Source organism: Geospiza fortis, unplaced genomic scaffold, assembly GCF_000277835.1.
Source record: "Geospiza fortis unplaced genomic scaffold, GeoFor_1.0 scaffold850, whole genome shotgun sequence".
NCBI classification, from domain to species: Eukaryota; Metazoa; Chordata; class Aves; order Passeriformes; family Thraupidae; genus Geospiza; species Geospiza fortis.
In genome coordinates, this window is record NW_005054814.1 from 16,219 (window position 1) to 29,123 (window position 12,905).

Genomic DNA, 12,905 nt, shown 5'->3' on the forward strand with positions numbered 1-12,905 from the left:
GCCATGTGGTATTTGTTTGGGGTTTTTTTCAGGTGAAGGCCTGTGCTGGTGGCTTTGAAGCAATGTGGGAATGTACAATTGTATAAGCTATACAGCAGTTGGGGATTTCCTGAGAAAGGGGAGTCTAGAAATCCAGAGAAGCTGGAGTGAAAGCTGCTTTTCCAGAGTGAGACGAATAAAGCAATTGTTTCAAGGAAAAGGAAAAAACATTTCTTTAGTCATTCAGTGCTGAAGATTGTAATATAAAAGCTAAAATGACATTTTACCTATTTTTTCTACAACTCAGCTAACAATTTGTTTCCTTCTTTAACTGCTATTAATGTGTGTTGCTACTTGAACTGGTGTTACTTTATTTTGTTGCTTCTGGAGATGTCAGTTCAGTGTTAATCATGCTAAGTAATGTTGACAACAGCCCAACAATAAACAAACAGGTATACTAAATTCATTGAGTTACTACCTCTTTTAAACCATGACAAAATCTTTCAAACACCCGCTTCATGTTGCCACCCTTTTCCATGGAGATCACCCTGGTGTGGTCCTCTTCATTAATCCAGACAAGAAATGTCTTGTCATTGTTATGCCTGGTTGAGAGAAAAAAAACAGCTTTAAAGCACAAGATAGGCCCTGAAAAATAACTCTCAGTATCCTTAGTTTCATTATAGTCTTTCAGGACTGTGAAGAGGTTAAGCACTACAAAATAACATTGCTCTGCACAGTTAAGGATGCAGTTAAGCTACTTTCACATCTTGATTCCCCCATGCCAATGGAATATTATGCAGGTTTCTCAAGTCACAGTGAGAAGAGCAGTTTTCTCTGATCACATTATGCTGCCCTGAAGCTGAGCTATGAAGAACATGTCTTCAAACATTAACACAGTTGAGATGTACAGCTGCTAAGGGAACAGGTAAAGGGAGAAGCCAAATTCTGCATCTTCAGTCCCTGGGGATGGTTTTTACTGTTGTTAGAAAATTGTGCAGTTAGAAAAAAACCTGAGGGCACAGCCACATGACCGTACCTAATTGTATTGTCTTCTAAATCAAATCTCAGTGCCTTTCATATCACTTTATAACAATGAATTGCCACATCAGTCAAATTATATGTCTGAGGAAAACAGCTACATGTTGCTTCTGGACACTGCATTAAAGATACTGGCTTGTCAATTAAGATAATGCCTACAGAGAAGTTATCTATTCTTGTTCCAGACAGATTAGTCATGACTAGGTTTATAAAGTGCTAGATCAAACCTGAGGTAAATTTTCCTTGCTTTTCTCAATTTTTTCTATCTTTTGCAACAATCTTTCTACAGAATGTAGAAAGTGATTGATAAGATTTGTACATACAAACAGTAGAATATGACCAAGCTTGAAACACATGAAATTTGCAACTTCACTGAGAGCCTAACTTGCCACCTGCCTTTTACTGCAGCTTGCTTTTCACACTTTGACAATGCAAAACTGAATAGGTGCAAGCATCCTGTGGCCTGACATTATAATTACACATTATAATTACAGAGAGGTCCAGTTATTTAATTTTCAGTCATGTACAAATATTCAGGGTAGGATTTTCCAGAGATTGATGTTGTCCTGACTCAGCTTCTTTAATTAAATGAATCTTCCCATTGCATTAAGGAATGCTGAGTGATACCACAACACAGAAAAAAAAAAATCTGTTCTATGGCAATACTGCCTCATGTTCAGAAGCCTATCCAGTATTATTCTGATAAGTTAAACCTGCTGTGTCAGGGAGCATGCACTGTAAAACCTGACAAAAGCCTGTGGAAATAATTTCATGGTGATTCACAGACTCTTTCTAAAATCAAATTTTTATGTTGAAATAGAAAAAACATATTCAAAAACCCATAGAAGGACCCATGTTTATGGTGCTACATTGTGTTGCTGTTATTAATGATAGTTTATGCAGAATCATAGAATAATGGGATTATTTAGGTTGGAAAAGACACTTAAGATCATCAAGCCCAACCATTAACCTAACACAGCCAAGTCCACCACTAAACCATGTCCTTAAGTGACACATCTACATGTCTTTTAAATCCCTCCAGGGATGGTGTCTCTATCACTTCCCTGGGCAGCCTGTTCCAATGCTTCACAACCTTTTTGGTGAAGAAATTTCTCCTAATATCGAATCTAAACCTCCCCTGGTGCAACTTGAGGCCATTTCTTCTTATCCTATTGCTTCTTACCCAGAAGAGGCTGACCCCCAGGTAGTTGTAGAGAGTGAGAAGGTCTCCCCTCAGTCTCCTTTTCTCCAGATTGAACAAGTCTGGTTCCCTCAGCCACTTCTCATCTGACTTGTGGTCTAGGCCTTTCACCAGCTTTGTTGCCCTTCTCTGGACACACTCCAGAACCTCAACATCTTTCTTGTAGTGAGGGGCCCAAAAGTGAACACAGTATTTGAGGTGTGGCCCCACCAGTGCCAAGTACAGGACAATCACTTCCCTCGCCCTGCTGGCCACACTATTTCTGATACAAGCCAGGGTGCCATTGGTCTTCTTGGTCACCTGGGCACACTTCAGGCTCATATTCAGATGGCTATTGACCAACACCTCCAAGTCCTTTTCTACTGAGCAGCTTTCTAGACACTCTTCCCCAAGCCTGTGGCGTTGCATGGGGTAGTTGTGACCCAAGTGCAGGACCTGGCATTTACCCTGTTTGAACCTCATGCAATTGGCCTCAGCCCATCTATCTAGTCTGTCCAGATCTCTCTACAGAGCCTTCCTGCCCTCAAGCAGATCAACACTCCTGCCTAACTTGGTGTCACCTGCAAATATATTGAGGGTTCACTCGATGCCCTCATCCAAATCATCAATAAAGATATTAAACAGAATTGAACCCAATAGTGAGCCCTGAGAAACATCACTTGTTACTTTTAACTCCATTCACCACATCTCTTTGGACCCAGCCATCTAGTCAGTTTTTTACCCAGTAGAGAGTGAGAGTACACCCTTTCAAGCCATGAGCAGCTAGTTTCTCCAGGAGAATGCTGTGTGAAACTGTGTCAAAGGCTTTACCGAAGCCCAGCTAAACAACACCTGCAGCCTTTCCCTCATCTACTAATTGGATGACCTTGTCTTAGAAGGAGACCAGGTTAGTCAAGCAGGACCTGCCTTTCCTAAGCCCATGCTGGCTGGGTCTGATGCCCTGCTTGTCCTGTACACGCCATTTGATGGCACTCATGATGATCTGCTCCATAATCTTCCTGCACACCAAGGTCATGCTGACAGGCCTGTAGTTCCTCAGATCATCCTTCTGGCCCTTCTTGTAGATGGACTTCACATTTGGTAACTTCCAGTCAACTGAGACCTCCTCAGGCAGGACTGCTGGTAAATAACTGAAAGCAGTTTGGTGAGTGCCCACTCCCTCAGTACTCTTGGAAGGATCCCTTTGGGCCCCATTGAGTTTTGTATTTCTAAGTAGTGTTGCAGGTCACTGACCATTTCCCCTTGGATAATGGGGCTTCATTCTGCTCTCTGTCTGTCTTCCAGCTCAGAGGGCTGGGTGCTCTGAGAACAATCGATTTTACTATTAAAGATTGAGGTAATGAAGGAATTAAGTACCTCAGCCTTTCCCCATCCTTTGTCACCATGTTTCCCCCTCCCATCCAATAAAGGATGGAGAGTCTCCTTAGCCCTCCTTGTGTTGTTAATGTATTTATACAACTATTTTTATTGCCTTTTATGGAAGTTGCCACATTAACTTCTAGCTGTGCTTCCTGGACTCTTTTGCCCTTCAGGACTGCCTCACAAGGCACTCTCTCAACCAGGCCCTTAAACAGGCCAAAGTCTGCCTTCCAGAAGTCCAAGGTAGCAGTTCTGGTAACCATATTTCTTACTTCTCCAAGAATTGAAAACCCTTATAATTTCATGATCGGTGTGCTCAAAATGGCCCCCAAACATCGTATCATCCACAGTTCTTTCTATTTTCACAAACAAAAAGTCCAGCAAGCATGTCTTCCCTAGTTGGCTCATTGTCCAGCTGTGTCAGGAAGTTTTCTTCTGCACATTCCAGTACCTTCTAGACTGTTTCCTCTCTGCTGTATTGTATTTCCAGCAGACAAGTGGTAAGTTGAAGTCTCCAAGAGAAAAAGGGCTAGTGAATGTGAGACTACTCCCAAATGCTCATAGAATATTTCATCTGCCTTTTCATCCTGGTTAAATGAAGACCACAAGGATATCTGCCTTGTTAGCCTTTTCCCTGGTTCTTGCTTATAAACATGCAACCCTTTCATCACCATTGGCAAGCTCTAAACAGTCAAAACACTCCCTAACATACATGGCTACCCCATAGCCTCTCCTTCCTTGCCTATCCCTTCTGAAGAGTTTATAGCCATCCATTGAAGCACGCCAGTTCTGAGTCATCCCACCATGTTTTCATGACTGCAATTATATCATAGCTTTTCAGCTGTGCAATGACTTCCAGCTCCTCCTGTTTGCTGCCCATGCTGCAGGAATTGGTGTAGATGCACTTCAGCTAGGGTATTGATCCTTCCACCTTTATTGTGGGAGAAGCCCTAATTTCTTTGTGACTGTTATCAAGCTCTTCTATGGTTTTTAACACTTCAACAATCCTTGCATCATTTCTGTGTCTTTGCCTATAAAAATAGAAAGGTTTTTTTTCTTCAATTAATCATTTAAAACACTACAAAATATTTAAAAACAAACTGAACATGCTTTGAGTACCAGTGCAGAGTGACTGTGGGGTTAGGAGAAGCAAGGAGACTTGTAATACATTTTTTAAAACATGACACAAGCTTCTACATATCACACAACATACCAGATTCCTCTGGCATCTGGCCAGTCACGTGCCATCCCAGCACATGTTAGCAAAGGAGACACTGGCTTATCAAAGAGAAAATGATCCTAGACACAATAACGGGACCAGGAAGAGAAATAAAAACAGAGAAAGAGAAAGATACAAAATAAATTGAAGTTTATTAAGGGAAGCAGTATAACCCTGTCTTATGCATTTAATATTAAGGTAGTCAATACAATTAAATGAAATAGTATGGCTTGTGAACCTGATTCTTTCCTGACTGAAAATATGAGAATAATGTTGATAACACACTCATGTTTTGGTTGTTGCTCAGCAGTGCTTACTCTAATTCAAGGACTTCTCAGTTTCCCATGGTCTGCCAATGAGGAGGTGCACAAAAAGCTAGGAGGGAGCATGACCCAGACAGCTGACCTGAACTAGCCAAAGGGATATTCCATACCATAGAATATCATGCTCATTATATAAACTGAGGGGAGTTGGAGCAGCTGAGGAGTGGCTGCATGGTACTTACTTGCCAGCTGGGGTTAAACCACAACAGACTTGTCTGGGTCAAAGTTGACCTCTAGATAAACCTTTCAACCAAATATTATATGTATCCACTCATTAAAATAGTATTATTAGCAATATGATATATGCATCTGTTCATTGGCAAAACATGTATTTACGTTTCCATATTTAGAAACTAGACAAGACCATATCTGGCCTTGTCTGCGGGTGTAGGAACAAAGACAACTCCCTTGGTTCCTCCTTGAGGCCTGGCCAGGCTTTGGGAGAAACCCAATAGGAGAATGAAACCAGATATTTCCATACTAGAAACAATAGTAGCTTGTTTATTCAACAACATAAAAGCTGGGCTACTCTCACAGTGAAGTTGGAAGCCTCTTTGCCTGTAGATGGGTGCACCTGTAGGATTTCCCAGTTACCAGGAGTGGTCCTCCAGTCCTTTGCTGTGACAGTGTCTTCCGCCAGCTTTTGTGCGGATCTGGATGAAGTGGTAAAGTATTGTGGTAACTGGTGATGTATCTTTCTTAATCACTATAGGCATTCTTTTGTAGCAATGATTAGATGGATTGCTTAGCTTATCCTTTTGTAATTCTTTGCAGTTTTGTATTATAGTAAATTACACTAATCCTTAAGTTGGTGTCTGTCTTTGGTACTGACCCTGCCTACCATCAAAACAGCTATCTACTGGGAACTATCAATAATTACATCTTTTATTTTCTCTCCCGGAGAGCCAACCTATGGGGGAGATTCCTTCCTTCCTTCCTTCCTTGCTTCCTCTGATTACAGTAGCATTTGAGAACTTTAAAGATTTTGAATACCCTTTGCACACCCTTGAAACCAACCTGATCCTTGTGCTAGGAGCCAGCAAGTTGCTGAATATGGTTCAGGTCTTGTTTAAGGTTAAACAGTTATTTACGAACATCACCCAAGCACCTATCTCAAGGATGGATAGTTATTAATGGCAGGGTGTGTGAAAATATGAGCAAGTACCCAGGACAGTGACCACCTTCAACATTTTGGAACCCCTGAAAATGTGTAGAATCCTGAAAAACTAGTAAATATTAGGAAGAAGTATGCTGTCACCCTGGCAATTCCAGAGAGACACAAATCACTGCAACCTGTTGGGGCCTGGGAAGAGGTCTCTGGATCTGATGACAAAACAACAGGCACTGAGGCTTCTACAACCCCAATGATGGACATTGTGGCTACTTGAGCCCCGGTAACAGGTCCTGCACTTACTCCAACCCCTGTAACAGACACTGCCACTGAACCAGAGAACCAACCTGTGCTGGTTGGTTCAGTTACCCCTATATACAAGAAGAAATAGACATGAAAGACATCTCATTTAGTAAGGGAGGACGTGCAAAAGCCAGACATGTAACATGGAGTTATACTTACATCAATAAGCTGCTGCTGATCCTTCTCAGACATATTTGTCAAGCTATAGTACTTTCCAGAAAGGGCTCCTTTCAGCCCAGCTAGAGCAGTGACTACAACATTTTCTACTTCTCTTCTCTCTGCCCTGGTACAAGCTGGAGGAAGGCTAAGACCCCGAATGCTACGACCAGTACGTACTCGTGATGAGAGGACATATCGCTCATCAAATTGACCATGGGTGATCTGAAGGAAAAATGTTTTTTAATTTACATACAGTCACTCATTTTGTACAGCACCATTTAAAAATCCCATCATAAAAAATGGGTCACCTTTCTGCCCAGGAATCATGACCTCTTCTAGATATCACAGAACATTAGAAACCCCTCTGTTTCAAATACTAAGGGTTTTTTAAGAAACTTCAAAGTTCTTTTGCTGACTGAATGTGACAAAGTAACCAGCTGATTTTTCTTAGCTCTGGCATGGAATATGAAAAGATCTGAATGGCTTTTGGAAACATGGATATGAACATGAAAATGCAGACAGATATGGAAGTTCTTTTGAAAGAAGAAAGTCTAAGATGATACTAATCAATGCCGTTATTGAACTATGAAGGAAATACTAAGCAATGGCTAAGACTTGACTCTGTGTGTGCAGGAGAAGGGGAATGTTTTCACTCCAATCCTTAAATACATGGTTAACTTTAGCTCATGAACAGGCTCACAGTGCCATTAGGCAAAGCCCCAAATGTTTTGTACCAGCTGGGATCAATACCTCTGTTAAGAACAAGGAAGGAATGCAACTAGTTTGCTGTTAGGTCCATGAGTGCACCAAGGATCTCTTCAAACCTCTTTCACCCTCTCTCCACTGGGTTTTATCCAGCTCTGATATTGCACAGTTGTGTAACCATGGATCCAACAACTTTGAAACTAGCTGTCTGAAAAAGATTTCTGAGAAGTTTCATCTGCAGTCTTTACACCTTGGTTTGAGCTGCATTTAATTTAAGGCACCTTTCAGTCCTTGTCTGAGCTACTTTGTAAGTATGCCTGTGCCTGGTCTTGTACCTTGTTTATCCTGACCCTGTCTCGCTGACCTGACCTCAGACTTGCCTTGTCACTATGGGGTTTTCTGTCAATCACTGTCCTGTTGGCTGAACCTGATGCCTTAAGTTTTAGCTTTCATGTTTTTCAGATTCTATACTGCCTTAGTGTGTTACTCTGAACTTCATATTAAATGTTAGTAAGTTCTCTCCATGGGGTAGTTAAACAAAACAATCCTTTTCCAGCTTGAGAACCAAGGACAGCCTCGGGTGCAAAAGCATAAACAATGGCAAATTGAAGAAAGCAACCAGGAGGATGGGACTTCATAACCTGAAACTGTAATTGGACAATTAACCCAAATATGTAAATGGACCAAAACTTATAAAAGTGTGAAAACTCGTGACTGTCATCCATCTTGGGTCCATCTTGGGTGTAGCCCTGGCCAGGCTCTTGTACTGCCCAAGGTGTATCCTTTAAGGCCTTTTAATAAATACCTACTTTATTCTTCTAACTCTGTCTAGTCTCTGTTCTAGGTCAGCCTCTCTAGGCATCAAACCCGTTTACTGTAACTAGTCCTGTTCACCTGTTCTCTACTTGCTTGGGTACTGTGGAAATGTGCCTTTGGTGGATGCGCTGTTTTGCCTGTCTTGCTATCACTTGGCTCCTAGCTTGCTCCTTTTGCACAGTCTTGTACCTCTGACACTTCTGCATAATGTCAGGGTGTAATTGAATGAAGCAGTCAGGTGAAAGTGGTCCAGTAAAGAGAGGAAATTAGAAGAAAAGAAGGAAGAGAAAGAAAGGCCATGTAGATGCTAGCTTGTCAGATGCTGAAAACCCCAGCAAATCTAAGCTGTAAACTAACAGGCTTGCAATAAGAAAGGACAGAAATGGAGCTCGCTTCATTCAGACATACTCCCTTTGGGATATGCCATTTCAGTAATTTGTGTCATTCCAGTTTCTTTAGCCATTTTCCTCAATTTCATTGGAGTTTGACTGGGGGAAAAATGTACTATTACATACAATATCATCATTGTAAGCAGCAGCATTGAATTTTGATTTCCTCATTATTTTATTTAAATCCTACCTTGGATGCATCCAGATCTGTGTGATGCTTCATTGTGCGTGGATCATAGCCATTATGTCTCACTTTAATGACAGGGTCAAAAATCTCAGCAAATACCTATGGAGTCAAGAGAATCTACAAAAAGTCTTCACTATCATAGAAACACTTTATTGCACTAACTTCAGTCCCAAGGGAAATCCCTGGTACAGGCTCCTGGCTGATAGCCATGGATGTCAGCAAGTGCTGACTGGGGTAAATATAAAGGGAAGGGTCATATGTGGGTTGTATCTTTGAAAATGCATCCAAAAAAAAATAGCTCTCAAAATCTATTTTCAATAGATCTATTGTTTATGTAGCAGATGGTAACTGCCAGTAGTTTGTCATGAGTTTTGCAATTGCTCTGAGTTTCTCCTGTACATTATAGAAGCAGAACATGGAATTTCACCCTTTGTCTCCTAACAATAAATTGGGAGATTATTGGTGGTGGATTTCAGTCATTTTGACTTAAACAGTGTTCTATAGTGGTTGCTCACTTTCACAACAAAAATTGCACCTTACTTTAGTTGCAAGCTTATTCTAGTTACCCCAGATAGGTACTATATGTGATAGCAACCAGATTAAATTTCAGGATTTATTAGCAACTAAAATACATGTTCAGTATCCAGGCAGCTTCTGCCCTGTTCTTAGGTCATATGAGAATACCTGTCTTCACTGCCATTGACTACTGGTGCTACTTAGAACCATTTAGCACATGTATGTCAACACTGATCACAATCACACCTTCATTCTGTTGTGCAGCAATAACTCTAGCAGAGCTTTTCAAGGCAGTCACTATGTCTAAATAAGTAAAACAAATCACAGAAGCTGGTAGTCTCAGAATACCAGATGTCTTCTTCCATGTTGAGCAGCCTAGCATTTGGGATACTCTTAAGAGATTATATAATAATATACTATTGTATGGTAGACTGAAGGAAGCAGATCACATAGGTCAATAAAAACAAGAATTTTCTTCTTTTTTATATACTAATACTGTCTTTGGCTTTTGTCAGGGTCCACTAGTTACGGCTTAAAGATGCCCAGCACTTCACAGAAGCCATTTTTTTTTCAGTTCTGACACAGTTGGTTTTTTTTACAGTGTAATTTATATATTACCTTTATTTTGATGTCTCCTGCTGTTTTTCCATAAACTATGTTTAGTATTAGGAAAGAGAGCAGCTGTTGGAGGCAAATAGAGGATTGCTCCCAAACAACCATATTTTATTGACGTTGACTGCAGTATAGAGGGCTCCTTTAGCAATGCCTCGTATTCACTGCTTTTCCTAATGTAGAATAGCATTCAAATCCTCATTAAGAGTAGGGAAAATGTACATGATCTACCCCATATATATTCTCTGGGTCACAATTTTTCTTAGAAGTCCATATTCGACTAAGAATATGTGTTCATATAATGAGGTCTTGTGAAATATAACATACAAACTGAAAAAAATATAATAGCATTGTGAAAATACTTTACCTCATAGGATTCTTCATCACCTGCAACCATGCCCACAGTTTTAATGAAAGGATGGCCAGGATTGTCAACCCCGGTTTGGATACACTGGTCTAGGGTGTAGCCATTGGGAGTCATCTTGTCCCTTAGCCTGGCATAAATTGCTGGTGTGAGGCATTCAGCCATGCAGTTGTTATGTTTGCGGAGATCAGGATAGTCTGCACTGAAGAGGAAAAAACATAATAAACACTTAATATGATATCTTTAAACAGTAATCCTTGCTAGTTTAAGAAACTACTTAAGGGATCAGGAAATATGGAATACACAGCATAGCTGAAAAATATAATTAGTTCTTGGTTTATACCTATATTCAGTTTATGTGGCAAGATTTTTCTAGTGGAGGGGCTGTAGGAATGGCTTCTATGCAAAGAAATCAAGAGCTGCCTCCATGCTCAGAGACAGTTTCAGTGGGCTCCAAAATGGACCCCACCACTGGCCAAGGCTGTGCCAATCGGTGAAGCTGGTGGCGTTTCTGTGATAATATATTTAAGAAAGGGTAAAAGACACTGCATAGTAGTTGTGAGAGAGAAAAGTAAGAAAAAATGTGAGAAAAAACAACCCTGCAGACATCAAGGTCAGTGAAGGAGGGAGAGGAGGTGCTTCAGGTGCTGGAGCAGAGATTCCCCTGCAGCCTGTGGTGAAGACCATGGTGAGGCAAGCTAAACCCCTGCAGCCTATGAAGGATCCCATGCCAGAGGAGAATGATATGCCATGAGGGAAGCTGCAGCCCATGGTGAACCAATGATACAGCAGGCTCCTAGCAGGAACTGTGGCCCATGGAGAGTAGACCATGCAGGAGCAGGTTTTCTGGCAGGAACTGTGGTCTGTGGAGGACCCATGCAGGAGCAGTTCTTGAAGAACTGCAGTTTGTTCTTCGGAGGGATTCGCACTGAAGTTCACTGTCATGGTTTGACACTGGCCAAATGCTAGGCACCTAAGAAAGTCACTCACTCAGCCTCCCCTGCCACAGCTGGGCAGAGGAAAGAAAAAAAAATTAAATGAAGGGTTCATGAGTTGAGATAAGGACTGAGCAAAAACACCCCAAGGGCAAAACAGGCTCAGCTTGGAGGTGCAAAGTGAATTTATTACTAACAAAATCAGAGGAGAATAATGAGAAGTAAAATAAGCCCTTAAGAACACCTTTTCTTCCCCCAACCCCCCTTCCTACTGACAATGCAAGGAGACAAGGAGTATGGGTTTGGGTCAGTTCATCACCCAAGGTTTTCTTCCACTTCTCGGGGAAAGGAGTCCTTCCCCTGCTATGCTGTAGGGTCCCTCCCACGGGAGACAGTTCTCCATAAAATTCTCCAACATGGGTCCACTCTCACAAGCAGCAGTCCTACTGCACCTGCTTCAACATGAGTCCCTCCAAGGACAAACAGTCCTCCCAAAACTGTTGCAGCGTGGATCACTCTTCCACAGGATGCAGTCCTTCAAAGACAGGCTGCTCCAGCTTGGAAGCAGGGCCCCCCCTCTCACTCTACTGGGTCTCCCACTGGATCACAGCCTCCTCTAGGCATCCTCCTGCTCTGGCCTGGGCACCTCCCCCCCGGGCTCTGAGTGGATCTCTGCATCCGCTGTGAATCCCCAGAATCTCCATGGGCTGCAGGGGGACAGCCTGCTTCACCATGGTCATCACGGAATCTCGGCTCTGGTGCCTGGAGCACTTTTTCCCTCTCCTTCTCCACTGACCTTGTTGTCGCCATGTTGTTTTCCCTCACATGTTCTCACCTCCTCATGTTCTCTGGCTAAGAAAAAGACTGTGCCCCCACTTTGTTTGGAATTTCTTCTTAAATATATCATAACAGAGGCATTACTGGCCTCTCTCATTGGCCCAGGTTTGGCCAGCAACATGTCCATCTTCAGAGCCATCAGGGATTGACTCTGCCAGACATGGTGGAAGCTTCTAGCAGCTTCTCACAGAAACTGCTTCTGTGCCCCCCCTGCTACCAAAAAACAGGCCATGCAAAACCAACACATTCATGAAGGACTCTATCCCGTGGGAGGAAACCCACTCTGGATCAGGGGAACAGTGTGAGGAGGAAGGAGTGGCAAAGTGTTATGAGCTGATCAGAACCCCCATTCCCCATCCCTGCCTATGCCGCTTCGGGAGGAGGAGGTAGAAGAGTTAGGAGTGAAGTCAAGCCTGGGAAGAAGGGGAGTGTGGGGGACAGGTGATTTTAGTTTTGTTTTTATTTCTCAATATCATACTCTGTTACAAGTGATTGGCAATTTTTAAAATTATTCTTCCTCGAGTCAAGTCTGTTTTGCCTATGATGATAATTGGCCTCCAATCTCTTTGTCTTTATTTCTACCCACAAGGTTTTTAACCTTATTTTCTCCTCCTGTCTTGCTAACGAGGGGAAGTAAGAGAGTGGCTGGGTGGGCGTATGGCAGCCAGACAAAGATGACCCATCACAATACATTGCACTGAAATTTAGGAAGGGAGGTATATTGAAGTCACACAAAGTACCTGTCCTGGGTTGACTATATGATGCTTTTATCCCCAAATCGTCTCATTTGTTTATGCTGAATAATAATAAGTTTTGCACCTTTAAGACTTGTTGCAGAGAGTGAAAGGGGGG

At 42.1% G+C, this 12,905-nt stretch overlaps 1 protein-coding gene across 1 annotated transcript in view; it reads right to left on the reverse strand.

Annotated features, from left to right (window-relative positions):
- The window catches only part of LOC102039632 (creatine kinase S-type, mitochondrial), a 49,556-nt gene that overhangs the window by 6,395 nt on the left and 30,256 nt on the right, over positions 1–12,905 (reverse strand). The window contains exons 3-7 of the mRNA XM_005431206.2: positions 10,285–10,483; positions 8,793–8,888; positions 6,693–6,914; positions 4,791–4,876; positions 458–581 (exon numbers count right to left, since the gene is read on the reverse strand). Of these exons, the coding sequence (XP_005431263.1) occupies positions 458–581; positions 4,791–4,876; positions 6,693–6,914; positions 8,793–8,888; positions 10,285–10,483 (727 nt within the window). The remainder of the gene's footprint in view (positions 1–457; positions 582–4,790; positions 4,877–6,692; positions 6,915–8,792; positions 8,889–10,284; positions 10,484–12,905) is intronic.